The 14,410-nt window shown below is 46.2% G+C and overlaps 1 protein-coding gene across 3 annotated transcripts in view; it reads left to right on the top strand.

Moving 5' to 3' along the window:
• Positions 1-13,464, top strand: part of LOC149337038 (uncharacterized) — a 106,337-nt gene extending 92,873 nt beyond the window's left edge. The window contains exons 1-3 of one of the 3 annotated variants that reach the window (XM_089553278.1): positions 1,127-1,341; positions 10,789-11,216; positions 12,809-13,464. In XM_089553278.1, coding sequence (XP_089409404.1) covers positions 10,947-11,216; positions 12,809-13,099 — 561 coding nt within the window. In that variant the 5' untranslated portion in view covers positions 1,127-1,341; positions 10,789-10,946 and the 3' untranslated portion in view covers positions 13,100-13,464. Of the gene's footprint in view, positions 1-1,126; positions 1,342-4,348; positions 4,493-10,788; positions 11,217-12,808 lie in introns of those variants that run through there. The other 2 variants (XM_089553277.1, XM_089553279.1) reach the window with 2 other exon arrangements.
• Positions 13,465-14,410: the final 946 nt, after the last annotated feature.

The raw sequence follows: 14,410 nt of genomic DNA, 5'->3' as shown, positions 1-14,410 counted from the left end.
TGCGGTTTTGATGTCATGACTCTCTTGACTAATCTGAATTTTCTAGGTACTACGCCTTCGCGGGGATTTTTGCTGAACGGGTCTCTTAACGATTTGATATTAAAAAAAAGGAATCTAGGCGGACGCTCTAGCTTCTCCTTTAAGAGTAGAATGGGATAGCATTATCGAAACACCTCCGCATAGGGCATCAACAGGGCGTCGCTGAGGCATCTCTACTGACGACGGTGCTCTTTTATTGCAATTCGGCATTTAATGATAGTGACGGATCCGAATTTTTGCATAGAGAGTCTTGAATTTTGGTGATTTAGTTAAGTTGATACGGTTTAACGTCCCAGAGCGACTCAGACATTCAGGGATGCCGTAGTGAAGTGCTCCGGAAATTTCGGCCATCTGGGGTTATTTAAGCTGCAAACACGCCGCACACTGCACGGGCCCCTAGTATTTCGAATTCATCGAAATTGGACCGCCGCCGCCGTGTTCGAACCCGCGTCTTTCCGGTGAGCAGCCGAGAGCCGTAACCACTGAGCTACCATGGCGGTGACTTTGCCAAATGTGCTCAGCAGCTCTTGAACGTCAGGTTAAGATTGCGGAATTTATTAATGACATCTGCATTAAAGGCAGAACCGGTGTTCGTGCTGTGATCGTCCCAGTCTCTCATTTGCAACTGCCCTCGAATATCTGAACGAATAACCGCAAGGGGCGAAGCAGTTGCAGCAAATGCGCCGGAAGCTTATAATGGTGAATGTTGTTCTCGCTGGACTCTATGTTCTGTTTAAGGACTCCTCGATACTTCTGTGAAGAGCGTCTGGCGAACGGCAGAAAGTGCGCTGAAAATGTGAAGATCGTCTCAGGACGCACTAAAGCTTGAAAATCTGGAAGCATAATCTGAAATTCAACCATCAAAATCGAGGCACTGAAAGACAACGCCCTAATCGAGGCACTGTGCACGTCCTGTTCTTTATCATTCTTTTCCTGCGCTGACGCTGAACCGCCCAGGCATGACTATCTGCCGCCATAGAAGAAGGAACTGCCACAACGCACTCCATGTTGATTGCCGCAGTCGGCTGCAGGAGGATTCCTTGAACTGATAGTGACAAACTCGACAACAATAAGTCGACGTGCCACGTTATCGGAAACTAAAGACCGTCAAGAGCACAGCCACAAGTTCTTTTCCAGTAGCAACCTGCCAGTGCCCTTAGCAACTTCACGGGCTTAATTTCAGTAATAGGTTATCTGGGTTGTTCCTTTCAGATTTACAAACAACTTCTGTACATCGCAAAGTCGCTGATCATCGCAGCGTTTAACTCTCCCGTTTCTTGAGCAGCGACCTTTTCGCATTGGGTGAGTTACGGCATTTTACTATTTCTTTCCTAATACTAGTACGTCACCGTCTCAGCTGTAAATTTGCAGGACGAGCGCTGGGTCAGGTGTAGGGCAAAGGTAGACCAAGAATGAAACAATTAATTATGTATTAGTGAAACTTTGCCGCAGAATAAATTGATGAACCAGTATTCATTTTAAGCGAGGTTATTGTAAATGATATTTATAATCATCGTGATGCAATTAACGTAAGTGCAGAGAAACGCTACTCGCCGGACATTAGGCAAATACATTCTTGATTTATCTCCTAAAAGTGACGCAGTCACAAATATTGTTCAAATGAAAACCATTCCAAAAAGACATAGCAAGTGAGAACACTAATGAGAGCAATGCATTAGTCCACAGACGCGGTTACTTGGATGCGCCTGCCAGAGATGGCACATTGCCAAATGTTATTTGCACTGCTTTTAACGGCAAGATAGGGAGCGCAACCTTCCTCTGTAAACTTTAAATCCAGTGTGTAGACACTTGATCATGTTAGTCACAATATATATCATGGCTTCACAATTGGTAAAAATGAGCTTATGAAGTGCGCATGTTGCAATGATGCCAATTAGTTTGAGGGTAAACGACTGAGTGTCATGCTAACTAGCTTCCCATATATTAAGTTTCAGATAGCCGAGCGTGACCAGAGTCTTTGAAATAGTTTTATTTATGTAGTTTGACTAGTATTCGTCAGACAGAAGATGAGAGCGAGATATTTTAATGTGAAAGCATGTTGTGTATCGTGAGTGGCGTGTAGACGATCTGTCGGCAGATCGTGTCATCAGAGCATGTCTAAATGATCAATCAAAAGAAGAGATTTGCCGGCATTGCGGTTTGAACTCAAGCCCTCTGTTGGTCAGGCATGCACGCAAGGCATACGCCACGAAGGGTCGTTAGTTCAAGCGAGTTAGTATACGCGCAAAGGGAATGCGTTGTGGAGTGTAAGAAGGCAAAGTGGGGCTGGAGGTGTACGGTTATGCTATACAACCATCGCTTGCGAAAAAGTTGCTGACGTCATCCAAGGGCCCCGAAAGGTGATAAGTGTCACGTGACAACTATGACGCAAAAAAAGTTCCTGATGTTCAAACACAAACGCTTTCGCATTTCTCTAACGCAGCAGACTGCAGTGCTGTCCAATTTTTTAACCAAGAGGCACCATTGACGGGCTAGGCAAGAACGGGTGCGCAGCATTTGATCGTTTACGGCAACAAGCCATGAGTTCCCATTCATTGGCATGGAACATGATTGGCCAAGATGAGCATTTGCTAGTAATACGACAAAAGTCTAGAGAGGAGTGAATGGTAGGCGATTATACATATTTTAGCTACAATATGCAGTGATTGGAGAGGAGCAAAATTTTTAGGTGATTGCACAGAGCATGTCCTTAATACAAGCGTAAAGTAATAAGAGGCCTAGAACACTATGCGAAAACTGCAGACATTACACTGGTAATAGAAGATGGCTAATTACCAACCCCGTGAAATGTGAACGAAATTATCTCCTTCCAGTACTAGAAATTGTTACAGAAGCTATATGTGAAGAGGAGAGCGTCATTATTCACTTCCCTTCAATTTTTACTTAACTTCACAAAATCAATAAAATAAGGAGTCCTCCACGGTTATAATTTCTTTTGAAAAACGTATGCTTGATAAATTTGCTCAGTCAAGTTTCACGCGAACACTCCAAAACTTTTTTTTATATGTTGTTGATGTGGATGAAAATAAAACCGTTTCTTTCCCCGAATGGGGCACTGCTGTAAATAGAATAATAGAATACAGGCCTAGGGAGCTTTTTAGCGCTGAGAGATGATATTCGAAACTGCATGGAGTGCTGAAAATGCCGCGCCCGTAGCTTGCGGTTGCCGTCTTGGTTCAGTAGAGCATGTTCGACATTTACTTTACTGAGGGACAGCTTTATGTGTCGATGCGGTGGGAGATACAAGACCCTCTCCCCAAAACTAAACCAGTCTTGGTGAAATTCATCAGCTATTTCAAATCTTCCTCCTATTGCCTCGAAACCATTCTGATTGTCGCTGTGATATTATTGCCAATTTGCTCTCGAGGAATGGTGATCACGCGCTGAAGATTCGGAGATATATGGCAATATAACCCCCCAAAGTGTTTTTCTTCTGTATCAAGTCTTATTCTTTTTCTTCAAAGTGCTCGACCTTAGATGTATCTAACACGCCTTTTTTAACCCAGAAAATAACAATAAAGTGGGCAATAAAGGTTGCTGAGCCGATTAAACATTGAGACCCAATTAATGAGACCATCATTGAGACCCATCGAGCCCCAATCACAGCTAGCAGAGCAGCGCGCGCTTCATCTCCCATCCTCTGTCACGAACTGTGCGCTCGACAAGGTGGTTAAAAATTCGGGGGACACTAAATCTACACCTTAACGGTATGCCGTAATAGAGTTCATGGGTCCTCTCAGCGGCCTGCGGTTGTCTTGCCATACTCCTCGCAGCCACGTACACTGTTCTTCATGTCATTTTCATATATATTTTGCGCTATATCCAGTTAATTGTTTATTTCATTCTTTTACATACAAGACAGGCAAGGCGTCCTTATAAACACACTGAACATATTCAGTGGTCAAGGGTTGGCATGCCCAGCTGACGAACCAAGGGCCAGTGGGTGGAGTCCCGCCTGTACCATTTTCTTTTCCAGCGCAATTCCTCTCTAAAGGCGTTACGTTCCGGTAGTGAAATGACTTCATGATGCTGTAGACCAATGAAGCATTGGGTAGTGGCGTCAACAGTGCTGTTTTCGCGAGATTATAGTATGCGTTTTGAATTACCCGCTTGACGTGGTTGAGACGCCACGACCCTCTGACTAATCTGACCTGTCGACCAGTCGAGCAATCCAGCCTCGTCTTGTGCTCATCTCTTCTCCTGTGTTGTGTTTTCCGGCTGATTTTCAGACGAAAAAGCACCAATTGCCCAGTCGTTCGCATTGTTGACAATCTGAGTACTCCCGACACTACGACAAGGGCTTGCCGCTATTCAGGTCCCTAAACCTGCTCCCTACGAAAAAACAGCTCCTCATCCCTGGCACTGCATACAACCGACCTGCTCGCCACAAGGGGCGGATAGGGTGAATATACAGCAGCGAGCACGAAAGAAGGTGAATACGCACAGCAAGGTCTCGAGACCAGAGCTGCAGTGTCAGATGGCGTGGCGATACAGCTGAGGTTCATTTTCCCGACTGTAACATGCTCAGCGTTACGACGGTTTTACATCAGTACAAAGAACAGCTTGGTCTGTTTTTGAACTCCCTCTACAAATAAAGTGACGCCGCGGTTAAACTGCGTCTTTAGGACGGCACACAGAGAAACCTCTAGAATAGAAACCAGGTATCATAAGCGAGAGAGTGCAAAAACAGCGACATTCAGATGCTGCGTGCATCGACACTTAATTTTGTCCGCAGATCCCAGATGATGATGATGATTATATTTTTTTACAGCGCAAGTGCAGCTTAGGCCAAGGAGCACCATGTCCCAATATTCACAAGCTGGGGGTCAAAGACGCATTTTTCAAGCAGTTCACACCAGATAACCTGAGCAACGGGCCAGGGTTAAACTTGTACCCATTCTATCACCGGTGGGCACCCGGCAGCAAGGGGATCGAACCCCGTACCTCCTGCATGCCAAGCGGCATGGCAGTGTGACATTAGAGACTATGAAGCATCGCCTTTCATTTAAAAGCGACAGGAAGCAATCCTTGCAGTCTATACGTTACAAGCTCATATCCAGTTCGAGGAAAATTTTTAAATTCAAATTCTACACCGGTTATTGTTTTTTTTTCCTGCCGGACAAACGGTACCTACCCAGAACGAGCCCGATGATCAATTTTTACAAGCAACAATAATTGCATGGGTTTGCCGCAGTACCTCTTTAAAAAAGCGCACATAAGACTAAGACGATTGAATAACAAGCTGTCAACTATTAAGGCGGAAGCCTTTAATGCCTCATCGTTGTAAGCAGCAGTTGTCGACAGAAATCTCACGCTTTTCAATAGGTCGAAACGGTCGGGACGTCACAGTGCGCGAATTTCAAACGGGGCCAATTGTACTTTGGCTACTAACCATGCAACCAATTGAAGGGATCGTATAGTGATGCTCCAAGTAAGTGGGACTGAGTTTAGTTAATTGCTTACTTAACCATTTAGCCTAATTAGCCTTTCTAGTCAGATCACATCAATAAATAAAACCGAGTAGGACATTGGCCGAGCTCGAGAATCGATCCCCGGTCTCCGGAGTGCGAAACGAGCACGCTACCACTCCGCCATGCCTGGTTTTTTTTTTTCTTGATTGCCTGGCTTTGGCTCATGACATTGCACAACAAAAATACACATAACGATATATACATACGACACTGTCGTGGTCAGCCAGCACGAGACTGGCTTCGTCAGCTTAAAATTCCCGCAACATACACAACGGCTCTAGTCTTGAGAGCCACTCGGGAGGCTCCGCAGCTGCTTTTTGGATTGCAAGAAACCAGTCCATGCTTTCCCGAAAATAAATTCGGGCCGGTCGTGCGTCTTTGTCACAATGGTAGCCTGCCATTCTGGAGCGCCATATACAGTGGAGGCCCAAGAGCATTATGAGATCAAAAGGTGCCCCATCCTCATTACCAGTGCTTAAATAGCGAATTCCGTGCGCGTCAAGTGGTAGCTCTTTCTTTATGGTCCTTTGTAACACGTCCCAAAAATAAACCCCTTCCCAGCAATGTAAAAAAAACATGGTCTATTGTTTCAGGCTGTTTACAAATTAAGCAGTTCGATCCCCACGGTAAAAAGAAATCATTTCCCTCTAGAAACTTTTTAACTGGTAACGTTCCGGTGTGTAACTTAAAAAAGAAAGTCTTTACTCCTGGTGGCACCTGCATTTTCTTCACCCTTTTTAAAACATCCCCTCCCGGGCCTCCACTATACAAGGCCCTGTACATGGGCTCTGGGAAAACAATATCACAAAGATCATTGTACAACTTTTTCCTTTTACTTTTCCACAAATAATCGGTGGAAAAACGTGCCGAAAGAAACCGAACGCTTGCTACAATCTCTTTGTAGTAACCAAAAGTTCCACCAGAGAGCTCTTCTGTGGATACCACAAACACCGGCAGCAATCGCCGCAGCTTCACTTGGCACACGGTGCGCAAGAACGGGTCTGTGACGTCGCGAAAAAACAAAAAACGGTTCACCAGCTGCCTTAAAAAGAGGTGCCCTAGCCCTAGCCCCCCGTCTTTTACCAGGCGGAACAGGTTCGTTCTGCTACAACGTTCCCATTCGGACGCCCATATGAAAACTGCAAAAATACTGTGTAGCTTCTGAACGTTCACACGCGAGCAATGCAAAACCTGCATCACATACCAGAGTTTGCTAATAAAAAAAAGATTGCAGACTGTAGCTCTGTCGAAAATTGAAAGGCTGGTGCCTTTCCATTTCCCAGCTCTGTCACGTGCATCTTTAGTTTGCTCTTTCCAATACTCCTCGCTATCGCGATAAGCATCGAGCGGAACGCCCAAATACTTGCCCGGGGTCGTCGCCCACGGTACGTTGGCGAAATGGTCCGGGTGGGAAGGCCACCATCCATGCCAGAGCCCAAGGCACTTGGACCAGTTAACCCCGCTACCTGTGACTTCGCTGAACGCGCGTACACACCCGACAGCTTCACTTATGCTCCCCTGATCAACCGTAAATACTGCAACGTCAGCTGCATAGGCCAGCTGCTTAACTTCAGCTGCTTGTAACCTAAAGCCATTAATACTATTGTTTTCTATGATTTTCATGCACAGCGTTCCGATGTAAATACAAAACAAGAGAGGGCTGAGGGGGCAGCCCTGACGCACCGAACGCTGCACGCTTATGGGGGCCCAGACTCTTGTTAACAATCAGTCTTGTCGTGCAGTTTCTATACGCCAGGGCTACACCCTTACGGATAACTGAACCGACGTTCACATGGTCTAAAACGGTACACAAAATTTCATGGGAAACACAATCAAATGCCTTTTCGAGATCAATCTGAAGCATCGCTACTCGCCCATTGATGTCGTCACAGCTTTCAAGCACACTGCGCGCTTTTTGAATGTTGGAAAAAATTGAGCGCCCCTTGATTCCACATGTCTGGTGGGGTCCAACAATATCCGATATCACTGTCTGCAGTCTTCGCGCCAATACCTTCATAAAAATTTTGTAGTCCACGTTGGTGAGTGCTATGGGTCGATACGCTGTAACCACTTGTAACTTCTCTGTATCATCCGTTTTAGGTATGAGCACTGTATGGGAGATCCCAAACGACGGAGGCAGTACGTTTATTTCATAGGCTTCATTGAAAATTGTACACAGCACTGGGGCAATTTCGTGCTTAAATTCTTTATAAAATGCCGCACTGCATCCATCTGGTCCTGGTGATTTTCCTAGGTTTAACTGATCTATCGCGTGCTCTACCTCGCTGTGAGTTATTGCTAGTTCCGTTTTCTTTTTGCTTTCTTCGGCAAGCCGTGGCATTGCTCCAAGAAACTGATGCGTAAAGGCTACTGCATCTACAGGAGTCGATGAAAAAAGCCTCTGGTAGTATTCATTAAAGGTTTCTTTAATGTGGTCACTGTCTGCCGATAAGATACCCCCCCATTCTATTTTATCGATGTGATTTCTTTCAGCGCGCGCTTTTTCTAGACCAAGAGCACGTTTCGATGGCGCTTCGCCAGCAGCTGTGTCTTCCGCCCTTGCCCTCACTAGTGCTCCGCGATAACGCCGTTCTTCCATAAGCTCTATCTTTTGTTTTGTTTTCCTGACATCTTCTATCCATTTCCCAGGCTCTTTGCATTCCTGCTTCATCTGCGTTTGAAGCAGTGCCCTTAGCTCAGCTTCGTCTTGTTTTTCCTTATAACGGATACATGTCGCCCTTTCTATTGCTTTGATTTTTAAAGATTCTTTACTTAGCTCCCACTGTTGCCAAATCTTCAGGTTCTTGCGCGGGTTCATTTTCCCTATTTCATCCTTTACTGCTCTGCAGTGGATTTCGTCTTGAAGAAGCGTGTTGTTTAGCTTCCACATTTCCCACGAAAATGCCTTGCTTCGGTTCACACTTCCCGGGCAGCACTCAACTAAACAGTGGTATGAGAAGGAGACTCCCACAACTTCATAATGGTTGCAATCAGGGGCAAGGTCGACTGATGCGTAAATGCGGTCCAGCCATGCATGGCTCGAGCCCTGGAAATGAGTGATGCTCGATGGTTTGGAATGAACAAAGGCACGTCTAGTGAATAAGATGTCTTCGTTCACTCCCATCTTCCTCCTTTCCCGTTACGGCGTGGTATAGGTGTCCACCGAGATATGCGAGACAGATACATTTCCTTTCCTCAAAAACCAATTTACGGACGAGCAAGGCGTGCAGCCGAACGGGCGATGACGTTCTGTGGGCTGCCAGGCAGCGTTGCAAGATGTTGTCGCGTTCCACTCACAGAGGCGACACTTTGATCTTAGCCAAAAGGCCGAGAAGCGATGCCGCAGCGGTGGCTCAGTGGTTATGGTGCTCGGCTGCTGACCCGAACGACGCAGGTTTTATCCCGGCCGTGGAGGCTGAATTTCGATGGAAGCGAAATTCTAGAGTCCCGTGTACTGTGCGATGTCAGTGCACGTTAATGAACCCCAGGTGGTCGAAATTTCCGGAGCCCTTCACTACGGCGTCCCTCATTGCCTGTGGGCCGCCGCGGTGGCTCAGTGGCTATGGTGCTCGGCTGCTGACCCGAAAGACGCGGGTTCGATCCCGGCCGCGGCGGCTGGAATTTCTTTGGAGGAGAAATTCTGGAGGCCCGTGTACTGTGCGATGTCAGTGCACGTTAAAGAACCCCAGGTGGTCGAAATTTCCGGAGCCCTTCACTACGGCGTCTCTCATAGCCTCAGTTGCTTTGGGACGTTAAACCCCATAAACCAAACCAAACCCTTATTGCCTGAGTCGCTTTGTGAGTGTGAATCCCAATAAGATGACACAATTTTCGACTGGTGTCCACCGAGATATGTGAGACAGTTACTGCGTAATTTCCTTTCCTGAAATACAATTTTCATTTTCTTCATTACGGCCCATCTTTCTTCTTTCACTCCACTTCCTCCCTTCATGTACGGTGCGGTTTAGGTGTCCACCGAGATGACAGAGAATTACAGCGCCTTTTCCTTTCTTCAAAAAGCGTTGCGTTCAAAGGGCGACGCATCGCGCCCAACGGGTGGTGGCGTTCCGTGGACTGCCTGCGCTACAACACGCTATCGCGTTCCACTCCTAAAGACAAAGATTAAGCGTCATTAATTGGTAGTTAATTAATGCATCAACAGAATGTGAAGTGAACAATCGCGTAGCAGAATGCAGCACTCAGGCTTTCGCCTTTCACCACTTTAGCCGCTGAAGTTCCTCGTAATTTTTAGCATCTCTTAATTATTTAATTAATTCGACGGAGTCGGAAGAATATCTGGAGTTGCATCGTATGATAGCAAGCATTATACACCCAGCAATTTTGGGCGAAATCAATTTTGGGCGGTAAACTGTTTATGAGCGCAAATCTTTCATATGAGATTTTACTATAACATTCTATATATCCGTAGATCACCCGAAGGCACTCTTTCTCTTTTTTGTTAAAGATTTTGCTATCGTCACAAGCGTTCCCGATTGGTTTTCTCTTGCAGTCTTCACTGTTCGACGCGATCGATGGGAACACATTAAAAGGAAGATTTTCTTACATATCAGATGGATAGACCATTGCCTTCGATATTGCTATAAGCTTCTAGTGTTCAAAAATATTTTCCCTGGAATGTTGGGCATGGTAGTTTCTAATGCCTTGGGTGAAGTTGAATGAAACATGTGTGTAAACTCCCTTCGGCTAAATGAATTAAATTCCCCTTACAGGTTGCTACTGCTGGTGTTTTGGGAAACATTTTTGGCTCCCAGAGTATTTTTTGAAGATTCAGCTTTAGCCACTTCGCAGGGGCTCATGAACATATGCCTCTAAGATTCCCGGCTTTTTACTGCAATCAAGGCGGAAAGCTGGGCTAGTTGGTTTGACATAGTTAATTAAAAGACTAGCGCATAAAACTAGGACAAAGACAGAGAAGGAGACAGGACGAGCGCTGCAGGTGTCTTGAAGTTTATGTAAAGCTGGTAGAATTAAACAGAGACCAGGTAGCGGACATGCTAATTTTTACATGCAGCCCTCTCAAGTACATGCCAGTTGGATGGCCGCTTAGAGCTGTGGAGGCACTAACGCGGTGTTTTCGGAGTGAGGCTCAAAGCGAAGAACACCGAGGTATTTGCTTCTTCTGCAGTTTAACTATCCTCGGCATGCGTGTTTTAGTACCTCACTGTTTTTCTTTTAACCTACGTGATTAGAATAGAACTATTTGTGTTAAATTTTTATTTTGCTTTCCGCTACGTAGGTAACGCCTTCTGGAACCAGCCCTCCGAACAGAAGGGTGCGTTTGCACACACTGGTATCGGTCGCTGATTCAAGCTGCGTACATCGTGCTCCTGAAAACGTGCTGGTCACGCTCTTGCCGAGCTTCAAGGTGTCAGAAAAGGGAGACTAAGTAAGAAGATGTCCGACTTCATCCGATATTCCAACCTCTGCGACGTCTACCTCTGCGCCACTCCCATACAGCAGCCAGGATATAGGCTGCTCTCTTTCATTGCCTCATCTTCGCGGTCGGTGAGCGGAAATTACTGGGAAAAACACTGGCTGGTGGTTTTCGACTACGGCGGCGACGAGGTGCTGGTTTGCGATGCAGACATGGACCACAAAGGAGACCTGACCGGACGCAGTAGCTGGAAGCGGAGGACCGCCTTGGAGGACGTGTACCCATACAAGGTTATGATGAAAATAGTTCCCTGGAACGACAACAGGCTTCGCAAATACTTCGGCCAATAGTGCTAGCTGTACTGTTTTTAGTGCATATTACCTAACCTGGATTACATCCTCTCGTTCAAACATAAGTACTGTGTTAGATGTAGCGATTCGACTAAACTTCGACTTATACAATTTGTCGCAGGGCTCTCCGCGTCATAACGCTCACCCGATTTATAGCAAGTTCAGCTTATGAGTTCCCACGCTCTCAAGCGCACTCTTTAAAGGGAAACTGCATATGTTTTAGAAATCAACGAGCTTAAGAGGGTCGAATGTGTGAAACTTGTCGGTAAAGCATGCGAAGTCTTTTTGGGCTAGCACTTGAAATAGTGAAGTAATCGCCGATTAAAATCAGGACGCCGTTCAAGCTTCTCCGCAGCGCACAACGCCAAGTGTGGGGCGCATGATGACGTCACAAAAAGTATCGGTACATTTCCAACACACAAACGCCTGCGTTGACGGAAAAAAAACAACGCCACCGAAGGCGAACCGAGCCGAGAGTTGTTTGGCACCTTCTAGCGCTTCAGGGCAGGGTGTGGCTGACGACTGCGGTAATTTGAAATCATACCTTCCGTGACGTCACGCTGAGTTTCTCTGCACTCCTCCAGTGCATTGAGGAGAAGTTCAAAATTCAATCGTCGATTATGTCACTATTTTAAATGCTAGTGCAAAAACACTTGGCATGCTTTACCTATGAGCCTATATAGATTTGAATCCTTAAATATCGCGGAATTCTCCGAAAAGTGCTGCAGTTGCCCTTTAAGCAGCACTTCTCAAATATTTAAAATGCTTTATCTTCTCAATTTCAAAAGGCGGTACATTCCAGAGACTGAGTGTTAGCTAACAAATTTAAATTTGTTTACATAAATAAATTATTCCTGAAGGATTGTCTTCACAGACATTTATATTCATTAGAACGGCTCTTATTGTCTCCTCTAGCCGTACTTCTCATAAAGGGGCGACTACACCATACGTATGTCCAGGATTGTCAACACACGCTGATTTTTTTTGTGTACGGCTATAGTAATAAATTCTCGGTGTATTTTACAGCAAAACCAGATTACAGTTATATGCCGCGCTTTTAACAGGGATAGCATTCTTTATTCTTTCAGTTGCTTTCAGGTAAGTGATAAGTACACCCGTTTCGGAAATAATTACATTCCTATTTCAGAAGCTCTAAGAAAACAGGATGCTTATGATATGCACCAACTGGGTAAACTAAAAGTTACGGAGTTTTTTAATAAAACATGTAATATGATAGACTGTGGAAAGCAATTCAGTGGTGTTGATAAATGTATGCCCAAGTCAGCAGTGCTATGTTGTTCTGAGAAGTTCATTTGTACTGTAGCCAAATGGCCCATCGATATGAGCCATCGACATGTAGTTTTTTGTTATTATTTCACTGGAGAATTGCGCGACATCGGGATTCAAACCCCTGTCCTTTAGCACGAGAAGTGGTTCTCTACCTCTAGCCAAGCGTGCACTTTTGTAATTTGCATATTTCAGGGATGTCCTAAGTGCTTCTTGGAAAACTTCCACTCTCTCTTTGTTTCCAGAGGCACCTCGGTAAGCACGAAATCCCCAAGGGTGGCATCGAGACGGTGATGAGGAAGATGAGTGACTCTGGCATTTACCACCTGATCAAGAACAACTGCCAGAAATGGGCCGTGCGCTTTCTACAGGCTCTGGGCATCCAGGTCACCCTCTGCGATCCTGAAGCCGAGCGGGTCGTTGAGGAAGTCATCAAGCCAACGGCCATTGCCGCAGTTGGAGCCATAGGCATTGTAGCTCTTGGAGTGGCTATCACGGCCGGAACGCGCCAACGTAACAAGAAATGCGAGCAGTGATAACGTCGCGGATAGTTTATGGAGATAACGTAGGTGAAAGAAAGGGTAGAGTACAAACCGGGCACTTTTGTTTCCTAAAAACAGATTACGAGTAGTCCTAACCGGATAAGACTGCGTTCCAATGGAGCGAACATAAATACTAATAAAAGTTTTGAAGAACAAGTAGGTTGAATGATTACATCTGTTGGGTTCGATTAGCCTGTGTAAGATATAGCACACGCGAGCGGAATAAATAGTTCACATTTAAAAAGGCTTACCGTTAATTGCTTGTTAAATTGGATCGGATGAGGAGTGTTAGGACAAGCTTTCACAACTTACTGAGTTGTTACTGAGTTACTGAAAGGTTACTGAGTTGTTTCATTCGAAAGAGGGTTTATCCACAGATAAAATGCGGATAGAATTCTCCGAAAATTGAATAGCGGATAACGCAAAAAACAGCCAGCCTAACCACCGAAGCCATCTAAACCGACGCGGTGATGGTGGTGGTGGTGAAAAACATTTATGGCAAATTAAGTTCTTTACAGAAAGGTGATTGGGGTAGGACCCTATTGGCCCTTCCCCTTACAATACTGGGTGGAGCCCCTATTCCGGTGCCCCATTGGCAAGCAGCGCCGCCCGCGTCCGTTGAACCAAAGCCTTTTGGCTCTTTAGGTCTTGACAGCCGAGCAGGGCCGCCTCCCAGTCCTCTCTGGTGGGGTTGGGGTTGGGGGGGATAGATGGGTTTGACTGACACGCCCAAACCATGTGAAAGGTGTCAGCCACCTCCCCACAGAACTGGCACGCGCCATCAAATGATGTATTGAAATGTTTAAGCACCGCCGGGCACAGCACATTGTTAGTAAGAATTTTGATGAGGAGGCGCTCGTCAGCGCGATCCAGACCCTTACAAGGGGCCGGGTAGCGCCGGTGCTCCTCCTTGTAGTAATCGGTGCTTTGTTTGAATGTAAGGGCCAGATTGTCTGATTGGGTGTACCCTTCCAAGGACAGGGAGATAGCCCGGGGAGAGAGTGCCCGGGCGGCCTGATCGGCCTGTTCGTTTCCCTGGAGTCCCTGGTGGCCGGGGGCCCAAATCAGGTTGCGTGGAGTTGGATCTTCGCATCGACAGCTATATTCCAGTATGCGCCAGGCAAGCGGGGGAGCCCAGCCCAACTCGTAGTTCCGACAGGCCCCTCGCGAGTCGGTGATGATGTGTTTTGACTTGGGATTCGTGAGAGCCAGAGCAATGGCAATCTCCTCCGCGTCTCTTTCTCGTTGTCGTCTTTCTTAGCGACATCAGGTGCGGCCGTTATGGTTCGCTATAATTGCCCCGAC

Source organism: Amblyomma mixtum, chromosome 7 (genome assembly GCF_055824585.1).
Source record: "Amblyomma mixtum isolate Tamu chromosome 7, ASM5582458v1, whole genome shotgun sequence".
Classification (NCBI taxonomy): domain Eukaryota; kingdom Metazoa; phylum Arthropoda; class Arachnida; order Ixodida; family Ixodidae; genus Amblyomma; species Amblyomma mixtum.
Note: the sequence above shows the minus strand (reverse complement) of the source record. Positions and strands in the feature narration are given on the sequence as shown.